This window comes from Biomphalaria glabrata, chromosome 12, assembly GCF_947242115.1.
Source record: "Biomphalaria glabrata chromosome 12, xgBioGlab47.1, whole genome shotgun sequence".
Lineage (NCBI taxonomy): Eukaryota > Metazoa > Mollusca > Gastropoda > Planorbidae > Biomphalaria > Biomphalaria glabrata.
The window spans coordinates 13,893,483-13,906,611 of record NC_074722.1 but is presented as its reverse complement, the minus strand read 5'-3'; the positions used below and the strand labels follow the sequence as shown (position 1 = coordinate 13,906,611).

The 13,129-nt window shown below is 37.3% G+C and overlaps 1 protein-coding gene across 10 annotated transcripts in view; it reads right to left on the bottom strand.

Moving 5' to 3' along the window:
- Positions 1 to 4,270: 4,270 nt before the first annotated feature.
- LOC106065257 (uncharacterized) overlaps positions 4,271 to 13,129 on the bottom strand; it is a 102,611-nt gene continuing 93,752 nt past the window's right edge. For all 10 annotated transcript variants that reach the window (XM_056005135.1, XM_056005138.1, XM_013224040.2 and 7 more), the window contains one exon: positions 4,271 to 11,929. In XM_056005135.1, the coding sequence (XP_055861110.1) occupies positions 9,861 to 11,929 (2,069 nt within the window). In that variant the 3' untranslated portion in view covers positions 4,271 to 9,860. The remainder of the gene's footprint in view (positions 11,930 to 13,129) is intronic.

Genomic DNA, 13,129 nt, shown 5'->3' with positions numbered 1-13,129 from the left:
AAACGCACAGATTAATTGTTGTTAGTCTATATCTCTTACACATTTAATCACATGAGAGATCTAAACTTTTTAATTTAACTATATAAGCTTTGTCTTTTTTTTTTTTAAGTATTTTTTTTTTTTTTGTATTTTGCTTTTTGCTTGTTTAATTATTTTCTTTTTTTTTTTTGTTAAAAAAGTATTTGTTTTACAAATATTATACTTGACCTTCTACACGTTACAATTAGTATCGCTGCCCCATGTTTTCCACTTTTAATTCAAAGCTCGATAAGTATTCGTACCAATTTTTTCTTCGATGACAATGTAATCGATTCCGAAAATTAAGTGTTTCACGTGGCTACGCAAATCCAGGTGCGACCTGTAGTACCATGAATAAAAAAAAATCTTTCTGCGCTTTGAAATAGTTTAAATAGCAGCTGCTGGTACACAAATGAAATATTGGATTGGATCAGAGTTTTGCAACTGATATTAAAAAGTATGTCCTGATGGACTGGAAATTTTGTAGGAATCTCACGCATGTGATGTTATGTACAGTGATGTAGAAAGTCATTTTTTTAACAGTTGCTTGCTTTGGAAAAAAAAATATCTATTTCACTTAGTATCCCCCTCCCCCGAATTAGTGTCATCCAGTGCGGTCCAGACACCTCAGGAATGCCACTGTCAGTATTGATTTGTGCCAATTCTTATATTTCAACATTTGTTTACCATGAATTAAAACGTAGGGTGCTAGTGGGGAGAGGCTGTATCGACTCAAGGTTATCAGATAGTCGTGGTAATGACTGCACTCAACAGTTGATAGTCTCAACCTGTCTCTGGTATCGACTGCAACAATGACGCAGACAGAAATGACCTTTGTTTAGAAATAGTGCTGTATCATCAATTCCTTCTTGTCTAAGTAGTTTGGGTCGAGGAATAGATCTAGAGATGTCTAGAGATAGTTATTTAAAGCCTGGCAACAAATTAATTAAAATATTTTGATGTTCCATTGCATCAGTGGATTAAAGATTTTTCTGATAGGGAGAGAACAAACTGTAATAATAAATGGCTCTAAATCAACACCGATAACAGTAAACTCAGGCGTACATCAAGGAACAGTCTTAGGTACACTACTATTTTTAATTTACATAAACGATTTACCAAATTGCTTTAGTTCAGGAACAAAAGTCAGATTATTTGCAGACGACTGCATAATATATAGAACAATAAAAATAACACAAGATACAGAAATTTTACAAAGAGAATTAGATGATTTACAGAAATGGGAATCAAATTGGAGCATGTCTTTCCACCCAGAAAAAATGTCAGTTATTAAGAGTAACAAAAAAAAAAACTAAAACAAATTAATTCCACTTATCTTATTCATGGTAAACCAGTAACACAGACTAAAAACGCAAAATACCTAGGTGTTATTATAAATGAAAAACTGTCATGGAATCCCCATATTGATGAAACTATAAAAAAAAATCAAACAAAGCATTAGGGTTTATTAGAAGAAATTTCTATAAATAAAAAAAGAACATAAAACTAAAATGTTATTTAACTTTAGTTTGGCCAATAATAGAATATGCATCCTCTGTTTGGGACCCCTCAACTCAAGAAAACATTAAGAAACTGGAACAGACACAAAATAGAGCAGTGAGATTCATAACAAACATATATTCACATTTGACTAGAGTAACACTTTTGGTAAAATCACTAAATTTAGAAAGCCTTCAGGACAGAAGGCTCAAAAGTAAAGTAGCAATTATACATAAAACACTGAACTATAATCTTCAAATACAAAATTTAATAAAATACTCAGAAAGACACAAAGATAAAGGCACATTCCTCGTCCCATATGCTAGGACAAATTTGTACAAATACTCCTCCTTCCCTAGTGCTATTAGAGCATGGAATGGGTTGCCTGAGCTAGCCAGGAAAACCAGTGACTTGGCAGAATTTAAGTCATTGGTTAATATGCATGACTGAAGGCATGACGCGTAGGACGTAATCATCTTTTTTGAAGTAACGAATGTATTAAATAAGATAATAGATGGATTAACGGATGTTGAGGTATCTGTTTTCTTTAATAGAAGATGTAGGCATTAACTGAAAATAAAGGCCCCACACATTTTCACCTACGTCTGTTGGACCATTGGGGTATCACACAAGATCTTTCTCCAGTCTTTGGATAGAATATTTTTCAATGACAGGCCCGTACATTCTTTTACGCTGTCTTCCCGTCGCTTTCTCTGCCTCTTCTTCTTTTCCCTAGTACTGTTCCATGAAGGTGTCTACGCTGGCCCTGAGGACTTTGTGATTTGGCCAGTCTAAGTTAACGTTGTTGTTTTTTTGACAATAGTTTAGCAGGACCCCAGGTTCGGAATCCAAGCGCTTAACCACTCAGCCATCTCGCCCCATATGTGCAGAATGGAAGTATAGTTGACCAGGAACAGCAGTGTTTTTTTTTTTTCTTCATCTTATTTACTCCTTTGTTTTTTTGTATGGGACAGTAGACGTCGAAGATTAAATACATTGCCGTCTGAACGAAACCTGACGTTGATGTCTTCGTGCAATCGCTGCCTCATTGGACCCAGCACTACGCCAAAGAAGATAGCGAATAGCGTAGGAGCACGTACACAGGCCTGATTCACGCCATTTTCTATTGGGAAGTGATCAGACAGGTCACCATTGTGTGGGATGCGTAGCCACGGGAAATACTTCATTCCTCATTAACTCTTTCTCTCCTAATCGATGATGCCAACGTTGATTTGACCCCAAATATACTAAATTGATTTTTGGATTTATAAACTTTAATTTGTATTGTGTAAAAAGAGCATGCATTATCCTATAATTCAGTACCAAATATAACATTTGCTGATAACAAACAAAAAAAGTTATTGAAGTTTAACCATAACAGGATAGTGAAATACAAAACGAATAATACTATCGAAACGAGAAAAAATAATTACGGAGAGAAAGAGTTAATGATAAGCCTTATTTACTTCTTTGAGCCAAATTACACATTCTGATGAGTAATTATTTTTGTATCTAATACTTGTCCCATCTAATTACGTTTGCAAGTTGTGGAAACACCCAGACACCTAAGCCAACGGGACGAGGTTGAACTAACGTTTAGAGAAAAAATGAAATACTTATACCAGGGCTCGAACCAAAGACATTTGGATCGACGGCCTAAATAACGCCCTTTCTTCAATAATTGAAATGAAATAAAATAAATCTTTGGCATTTTACGTTTCGAGAGACGACCTTTTCCGTTTGCAACTTCTCATGTGACTAAAGAGGCCATTGCTTAATACACAGCTGCGGTCAAAAGTTGGACATCTGTAATCACCAAGCGCTGTAGCACTTTCACCCTTTTTTTTCTAATTCTGGTGTGTTAGCGGCACCTTCGACATCACGGAGGTGTAAGCCACCTGCAATCCGGGACCCTTTCTTTATGCTGGCTCTCTATGTGGATCTATCCAGTTTCTCTCTTTTCCCAATAGTTAGTGTCGGTTTTGAAGAGCTTTATGTGGTGTTTCCATACATCAGTATACAGGTACATTAAAAGTGGGCGACAGGCGGCTCTTCTGCCTTCTATTAGATCACCATACAGAATAAGTGATGATCTTCATAGCTTGAAACAAAAAAAAAAAACTTTTACAAAAATTACAAAGTTTATCGTAAGTGTAATTGTGTCAATTAGTTTGGGTCATGTAATTATATATGTAACAGATCTAGATTAACAATAAAAAGCATTTATAAAATTTATAAAAAAGGGAGGAACGACCTTAACCCTAACTCCTGGCTAAAACCTTCTGAGCCTTCTGAAGCCCAAGCGGGAATCACTCTGCTAGTGGAAATCCTATGGACATGGAAAATAGTAGGCTAGAGTTATCTATTGTTTCTATAGTCTCATCCTATTTTTTATGCTCTATTCACTAAGACTCAGACGAGGTGTATAAAGGGGACCAATTCAGTTTATACCACCACTTCAATTAAGTACAAATTCTTTTCCTTGTTTGAGGTACCTAACAAAATAATTACCGTTTTTATTTGTTTTATTCTTGTGATGTCAGGTAAAAAAAAATAATTGTGCAAAGTTTCAACTTAATCCGAGATTGGGTGTGGGAGAAATATCGTGTGCAAACTTTTGGCCAGACAGACAGACAGACCGACAGAAAGAGTGAGTTGATATAAGCTTTGCAAATATGCACAAACAATCAAGAGAGTACAATCGATTCAAACAATCTTTCATCGAACTCACAGAAAAACAAAACATTTCAGATTAAAATTGTAATTGGTTTATTAATTATAATACAAAGTTATTAGAATAAGCAAATCATGTTTATACATTGACATAATCAGCAGTTATTAGGATGGTGGCAAAAAGATTTTATTCTAAAGTTTGGTAAAGTGTTAGAACATTTGTCTGAAGACAATAACATTGAAACAAACTCAAACACTATTTCCCCCGAGTTGTTACAGCAAAGATATAGGCCTACCACATACATACATACGTATGAGTTGTTAAAACAAAGATACACACACTGTGAAATAGAAACAAGCATTAAGAATTCTGAGAAACATTTTCTAAAAAAACAGACCATTCAACAACAAATATTGTCATTCAACAACAAATATTGTCATTCAACAACAAATATTGTCAAACTTCTGAATATTACGCGAATTTATATTGTCACAATCATATTCATCTTCTACAGACCATAATCAAAACACTCTCCAGCAGTTACAAAATATTAACCGCGAGCAACTTTTATTTTGATGAAAACAACAAACTCTTTCTCCAAACCACAAAAAATGTACATTAAGTGACTGAAAGACGTGACGAGTTTCACATGTTACTTCAGAATGGAAGATAATTTACTTCCTAGTCCAAATCTCCCGTCAGAAGCAATAAACGAAGATATATCAAAGCTCAAGCCACCAAACATGCACATCATTTAAATTTACCTAAAACTAAGTGTTTTTTTTTTTACCGAGCTTTCCTGAAAGTGAAACATTTGAAATTTGACTATGTACTAGTGCTAGTCCATTACTAGACAGTAAAATTAATGCTTCAAATGTGTCTTACAAATATCGCTTCAAAATCACGGGACAAAATCATTTCCCTTCTTTCTTGAATGCCCCATACATGCACATTTTGGATATGGCTATTTCAGTATAATATTTCTACAACCAGTACAATAATCATCGTTGGGATGGGAAGGGTTGCGGTATTAAAAGGTCTTGCTTTAGTCCCCATTTCCCTTTATTTCTAATCTTCACTTAAAAGATAAAGGTACTTCTTTCAGACCTTGCAATATAAAGGCACTGATGATATACATCTGTTTCTATGGCCAACGGTTAAAAGGGTATCATGTGGACAGCACAACAACCAACCGCCCTTACTTCTTCAACGTATGTGAAGTACCCATAAGAATTGGGTGGACTCAAAGCGCCCTCTTACTATATTGGAAGTTTAAGATAAAAATCTACATCATCACAAGGTTCAAACCCGGGACCCCTCAATTCAGTACCCAAGCGCTTTACCACAAATCTGTACAAATCAAGTTTCTTTAAACATTGATCATCTCATAGAAGAGATGTTAAGGACTCATGCTACAGTAAAATAACTGTTCAAAGAAAATTCACACATGTTCTTTAGATCCAGCTATATGAAAACGTATTGTCACAAATCATGTAAGCTCAATGCCCTTGCCAACAAGATTCATGTATTATGCAACAGAATAGACTTAGTCCAGAACAAGCAATGCATGGTACTGATGGTTACAATAGACACAAAATATCCCTGGATAGGATACAGTGAAAGAATTCAAGGATAATATTGAAAGTGAACAAGACTTGGTAGATCAGATATGTTTGAATAAGATAAACATTATCCCAGGAAATATATCACAATATGTGGGCCAGAAATGTCCAAGGGACATGGACAATAAACGCAAGTGAATTAAATTTCATGTAAAAGCCAGAGCGTCTCTAAGTTGGTTAATGAGCTAATAAGGAATGCATCAATTAAAGTACTGGATCTAGCTCTTGTCTTATTCAAAGTCTAATAATACACATAGGGGAAAGTGAATGTATAGTATAGTCATGACTGAGGTCTGGTTTGATGTTTTTTTTATTTATTTCAGGAGCAGTAAGCCCTAACCGAAAGTTTTAATGTTTATTAACCCTACAAAATATCTACAGTCTAATCTGAGTTGCTTGATGTTTGCCTTTCAAGAGAAAGGTAAACCCAAAGAAGAATGAGTTAATGTGTTTTTTTTTTAATTAACCCTACAAAATACTCTACATTCTTACACCATAGTAAGTCATCGAAATTGTCTAATGTTAAACAGCATTCTTGGCGCCAGCTTGGGCGTTGTTTGAAAGAACTACTCCGCTTTTTGCTTCGGTCAGAGGGGTAATAAACAAGGAAACGTTAATCTGGCTAATGAAGCCTCTTTTCTTTTTTTCTTGACTTTTTTTTCTCTATTGCTAATGACTAACAAGTTCATGATCAGGTGTAACAGACCAAAGCTCCATTGACCAACAAATTCACTGTTTTGGACACACACACACACACACACAAAACATCATTGCCAGGTGTAGTGTAATAAACTTATACACAAGAGGACAAGAGAAACAACTGTTCTGCATTCACTTTCTATGCCCTGCATTCACTTTCCTGCATACTTGCCCCATACACAACCTAACCAATGATAGTAATTCAGTTATTCAGTTCAATACAGATTCTGAAATATCTGTTGAAAATGATGCATTATAAAACAATACAATGGTACATAAGTAAATGAACAGTTAATGTATTAGAGAAATATTTACACCTCACAAGGGATGTTTCCCATTCAAATTACCTTTACACCACACACAGGCGCAAAGACACACAAAGGCACAAAGTAAAACAACCAAATGTATTCAAAATGTATTGCGAAAAGAAACATTATGCAAAATGAAGCAAAGCTTCAGAATCCAAATCAATAATTTCAAACAATAATAGAACACTGTAAAGAAAATACATAAAAGATATAATCACAAAAATGATATAATCACAATCATAAATATGTTGTCAAAGGATTATTCCTAGATTATTTTATAAAATATAAACTATAAACAGAAAAGATGCATTTATACACTTAAGATTCCAAAAAAAAAAAGATCAATAATAGCATTAATATTTAGCAAATATAAGCTTGTCATAAACAACAAGACTTCAAAGTCATCCAGTCATGACTTAGTTCTACATTTTGATACAGTCATTTGCAGTGATTTTAGTATTTAGTTAAATTACTTATAATACTTATTACTTATAGAAATATTTTGTTAGCTGAATGCATTTCAGTATATATAGTCTCTATGTATTATAGCCTGAGCCTAAGTAGTCTGTATGTATTATAGCCTGAGCCTAAGTAGTCTGTATGTATTATAGCCGAGCCTAAGTAGTCTGTATGTATTATAGCCGAGCCTAAGTAGTCTGTATTTATGATATCCTAGTCTAGCGTGTATGTTTATTATATTCTTATCTTACCTTATATAATACAGACGTTACTTCAAAAAAGGATGATTACGTCCTACGCGCCATGCATATTCTCGTTTAGCTTGTATGTGCTTATTATATTCTAGTATTCTAGCTTATCTTGTATGTTATTATATTCTAGCTTATCTTGTATGTTTATTATATTCTAGCTTATCTTGTATGTTTATTATATTCTAGCTTATCTTGTATGTTTATATATTCTAGATTATCTTGTATATGTATAACAGTATTTTCGATTTTAGCTACTCTTGAGTTATTTCACATTATAGTCGTACTGATTAAACAGGCCTATATGTCGACATCTAGAATTCCTATATGTTTGATTTATGGCATCATTTTAATGTACAGGATTGTAAGTACATATCAGTCATTAGTTTCATGTCCTATTTATTATTGTTGCCTTATCAGCAAAGCCATGGGTCAAAACTGTGAACTTATAGAAGGAAGGGCAAACAGAAACCAGTAAAAGAAAAAGTGTACCTAATGAGTCCTTACTTCCACGAAACAATTATAAATAAGAGACTAGTTTGCTTTCTAGATTTGGTGACTGTTTTTTTTTTTTACAAAGCTTATTTCAACGGACTCTGGTACAATTCTTGCACACGTTAGTTCTCACACTTCCCAGTCTCGGATCAAGTAGAAACTTTCACAATTATTCACAATGTCGATGACAACACATGAATCAATCAAAAATAAAATTAATCACATAGTTTATTTTAACTAATTTTGTCTTATATACAAAAAGGGAGATGAATCTTGTGAGATATGGCAGTAATTGTGTAGTTTTTCCCCTTATGTAAGCTTGGTTTGTACAGAAGTATTTTTAAAAAATATTTTGCTTGTTTTTTGTTGCTATCCAAATGCATAATGAACAGATCCAAACCGCCTCTTAAGTTTTAGCCTAGACAAGATTGTGGGCAAGTTGTTGCTAATTACAAATACAGTTTGATAATCGTTTCATAAATACAAAACTAACCAGATCTGGAAACATATTAGGCACTATTTACTAATCTATGGGTTGAAATTCCGAAGTGACGTTACAGAAGACCTTCCCTCAAAGATTGTAGACTGTGGACATTGAATACACACTGAATATATCCTATCGGTAAAAACATGCGATAGAATGGTGACAAGTCCCTCGCCCTATTTAGGCCAAAAACTTTTTGAGATATGGGGCGCTTTATAAGTCCACATATTATGTGTCAGTGAGGAATATTTCTCTGGGGCCCTATTCTATACCTTGGTTTCCTACAGGTAAATCTCAGCCCTGGAAAAGTCCTCAAAGACATTGGCACTGCATCTACTACTCAACATAATTTCTGCTTGTAGAACTGCGGAATGTCACGTTACATTCGCCCTCTAGCAAGACTACATCCCGACACTACTAAAGAAAGACTCTTTATTTCATGTTTTTAGATGTATACTAATTTTTGAAAATGAAAAAAAATAGTTATAAGGCTTTTCTTCGAGTACTTAGATTGGAGTTGGGAAATACAGTACTTCACGTGGATACGCAGTCCCCGCTGCGACCTACATATTTTGCCACACACTAATGATTAAAATAAAGTTATGAATTTGTCCCTAAGATTAACTTGTTTTTTTTTTATATTTATAAATTTATATTTATACATTTATATTTATACGTAATATAGTGAACATTGTATTATTTCTACTTTTCGGTAGCGATATTTGCTTTATCAAAGCTCATGTTACTGGAAGGTATGATAAATATTCTAGCCCAACTACCAAAATGCATTAATATATTATATTAAATATATAATGTAGTGATTAAAATGCATTCATTACTAGTGGATTACGACTTTAAAAAAAAAAAATAATTTAATGCCTGAGAAAAACGGCTACATTAAAACTGGGTATAATTTGTATGGGCAAGTGAAACCTAGGTGTGGGCAAATTTATTTGTTTGATGCTAGGTAAGTGCACTCTCTATACTCCTAGTTCAAAGCTGTGCATCTTGAATGTTTAACATTATTTATGGTACGAATTTGACCTAATAACTCAAATTACTCATAACACAGGTCTCTAAATTTCAGAGTGACTATTTCCGTGCCACAGCGCCGCCAAATTAAAAGATGATATTGATTCACGCAGGCTGCATAATGGTAGTCTTTTGATCAGTGACACCGGAAAGTTGGTGCCATACAGTAGTACACCCTATTTTGACGTTTATTATGTAGATTCAGTTATTCAAAGAAATTGTAGATATAAATCCAGTTATTTGTAACGATTTTTAGTTATCCATTTAGAACATTTCATTTTTTTTGTTTATGAATTGAATGTCGCGCTGTTGATACAGCACTCAAGGAAGATATCCCAATCCTTCCTCGAATTCATTCCTTCCCCTATACATGTCCCCAGGAGGCCTTACACCTCCCTGTTGCTGTTGCCTGTAGTTTGAAAACATGTTGGCTATCTCTAAGTCTTTCATCCGGGCCAGCTGATCCATAGAGTCCTGGCCTGCTGGGTACTGGCTGTCCATTTGATAGGAAGAGTGGGAGGACTTTGGTCCGGGCCCCCACTGCCGCCCCATCTGGTCACCGTAAGCCGCCGGCATGCTGTACCTGTTTTTATTGTTGTTGTCCTCGTACTGGTGGTAGTGGACGGGGCTACTGCGACGGTAGGCAGGGTCGTCCACCATAAGCCCCCCAGGTGGCTTCTCCCTGACGGTCTCCTGCCAGTTGGTGGTAAAGTCCCGGCTGTCCTCCTGAATACGACCCCTGTTCGAAAAGTTCATGAAGCCATCGTCGTCTCCGTAGTTGCTGCCCATTCCGGAACCGGATTTCCCCAGAGCTGGGTTGTAGATGGAGTCTCGTTGGTTTTCTTTGGCTTCCCTGTACTTGTCCATAAGATCTTTGTTATTGTCGTAGCCTCCCGAATCTTCCAGGTAGTCGGCGGGCTTGTCAGCCTTGGCCTTTAGTTTAACTGCTCTGAAGTCTGTCGGAAGCACTTTGATGCCTTTCATGTGAGGAGGCACTTTGGCCACGGGTTTAGCCATATTGGGATCTCTAGGGTCATCCTCGACGACGCGGCTCTCCAAGTTAGACGCAGAGAAGACGGGGCCTGAGTCGTGGATGCGTGGGCTGGTCGGGGGAAAGGCTAAAGATGATCTGGGGGAGGTAACCGGAGGAGACGTTGGGGCGTCAGAATTTCTTGGAGAGAACTGAGGACCACCGACATATACTCCACTGGAAATGCGGTTGTTGGCAGGTATCTGACCACCGGAGATTCGCTGCCCACCACGCATCTGAACATCATCCATCCTCATTCTGACAGCTTGGTCAGATCCGGTATGAGACGGATAGCCCCTGTCGTAAGGAGGGTTTTCCATGCCATCCCCTGACCGCTGATTAACATGCATTATAACGTCCGGCCTGTTTCTGAAATTCTGCTGCTCATAAATGTATCCAGGAACCGTTTCGTGCATCATTTGTTGTTGTCCCATTACTGTAGGGTCTCTAAAGTTTTCTTGCGTGAGCATTATTCCACCATGCATATTTCCACTAGCTGGACCCATGGGGGTATTTTTCACAGGGCTCATAACTTGTCCTCCCATTGGTGGGCCCACTGGACCTCCTAAAGGTGGTCCAACTTGACCACCCATTGGACCACCCATTGGTGGCCCACCTGTGCTGAAGCGCTGACCCTGTGGAGGCCCCTCGTATGCGTTGCTGCCCCGATAGACGGAATATTCTCCGTACTCTGTCCTGATCACATCACCGCGGACTCCTCGGTCGAATCCGGCTTTGGCCTTGCCGTCAGCCAAATCGCCGCGACTGTTTCCAGAAGGCGACATGGGCATTTGTGTGGAGCTGATGACTGCCGAAATATGAAGGGCATTCTCAACTGTATCCAAGGCGAACACGTGGCAGTCCAGCGCCTTCACCCCCGCGGGCCTCCTCACCACGCAAACCACGAGTGGCGGATGGGTCGATGAGACGAGAAAGTGAAACGCCTTTTCAACAGCAAAGGCGTGTTTGTCGCTCAGTGGAGCCTTGCTTTCGTCCGCTGGAGCAAATAGTGCCTTAGGCTTCTTCTCGCTGGAGGTTTTGACGGTCAGGAAACGGACCGCCTCCACAAAGATCACGCTAGAGAACTCGAAGAAGATCTCATTTTTGACGGCGCCGTCTTCGTAGATGCTGACAAAGACACCCTTCTGTGTCAGCTTTAAGCTGGCGCTGCGGCTCCCAGTCGGGGACTTCCGGTATTTGAAGTACAACTCCTTTATAGGGCTCTGGAGGGCGTTCAAATTTGTGGGAGGTTTAGAGATGGGACTGAAGTTGAGGTAAGCGCAGTAGAAACTTGGTCCGTCCATGTCTTTGCTGGACTGTTCCTCTGCTGATGACCCGGTAGTGCTCGCACCAGTGCGATCTGCAAAGTAGAAAACAAAATGTTGAAATGATGGAGAAGGATTTGTTAAAACAAAAACTTTAAACAATAGGAGAAGAACAGAGACCAGGCGACAGTTTCATCACTGTCTAACTCAAAGTTTAAAATATACGGTTTATTCCATGAATAATGGGAGCGTTTACTAGCATTCTAAAAATAATTTGGAGTCTATTAAATTTGATTTCTAGAAAGTTAAACATATATGTTATTTTAATATGAACAGAACATGGTATTGATAGGCCCTGCTCTTCGACGGACTTCAATATCAGGTATTTGTTCTTGCCATTGTTTATATATAGATTCTACTAAATGAAACAGCTGATAATAGTCTTCGGAAAAAGAGCGCTTTAATTTTGAAAACTAATTTGTAGGCTTATGAATAAGTGTAAAACATTTTAGATCTATATCAAGATTTTGATTAAAGTAAGGCTTTCATTTGGTCGAGTTCTTATCCAGATATCAAGTACTCTGAAAAAGTAAAGTTTCCCGTCAATGGTTTAGTCAATGCTTAATTTTATGTCAAGTCATAACATTGCATGAAATATTATTTCCACAGAGCAGTGTTTCCCAAACTGTGTTCCGCGGGACTCCAGTTTTCAGTGAGGCCTGAATGGGTGTTCCGCGAACTACTGAAAGAATTAACTAGTAGGCCGCCATGTGAATTAATCTCTAAAGTATAAACAAAGTGTTCTGCTAGATACTCAGAATGAGCGGCGAAGTGTTTTGTTAAGAGAAAATGTTTGGGAAACACTGCGCCATAGAGTAACCTCAGAGGAATGAGCCCACACACAAGCAGAATAAATGAAATGTGGATAGAATTGAGTTTCCTTTAGTGTGTCACTACAACTAGCAACACAACACACGCGTGCTGAGACGTCAAAGTGTTGGTCCTCATTTGCTGCGCCTGACAAAACACCACAACACACAAGACTGCAGCATGTGTGCGGATCTGAATGTAAAGAAGGGGGGGGGGTGCCTGTGATGGAACGAGAGGGGAAAAAATATAATGGCCCTTAGATTAAATAGAGCAGAACGAGGACACAGTTTACCGTTTCATTTTGTTTTGTTCGAAACTTCCGGGAACGCAGTTAAAATATGCACTTGAATTTACACCGAGTATTTAACTAAAAATATTTGCATTTAGTACGGGGAAAACAAAAAAGACTACTGCCATATCACATA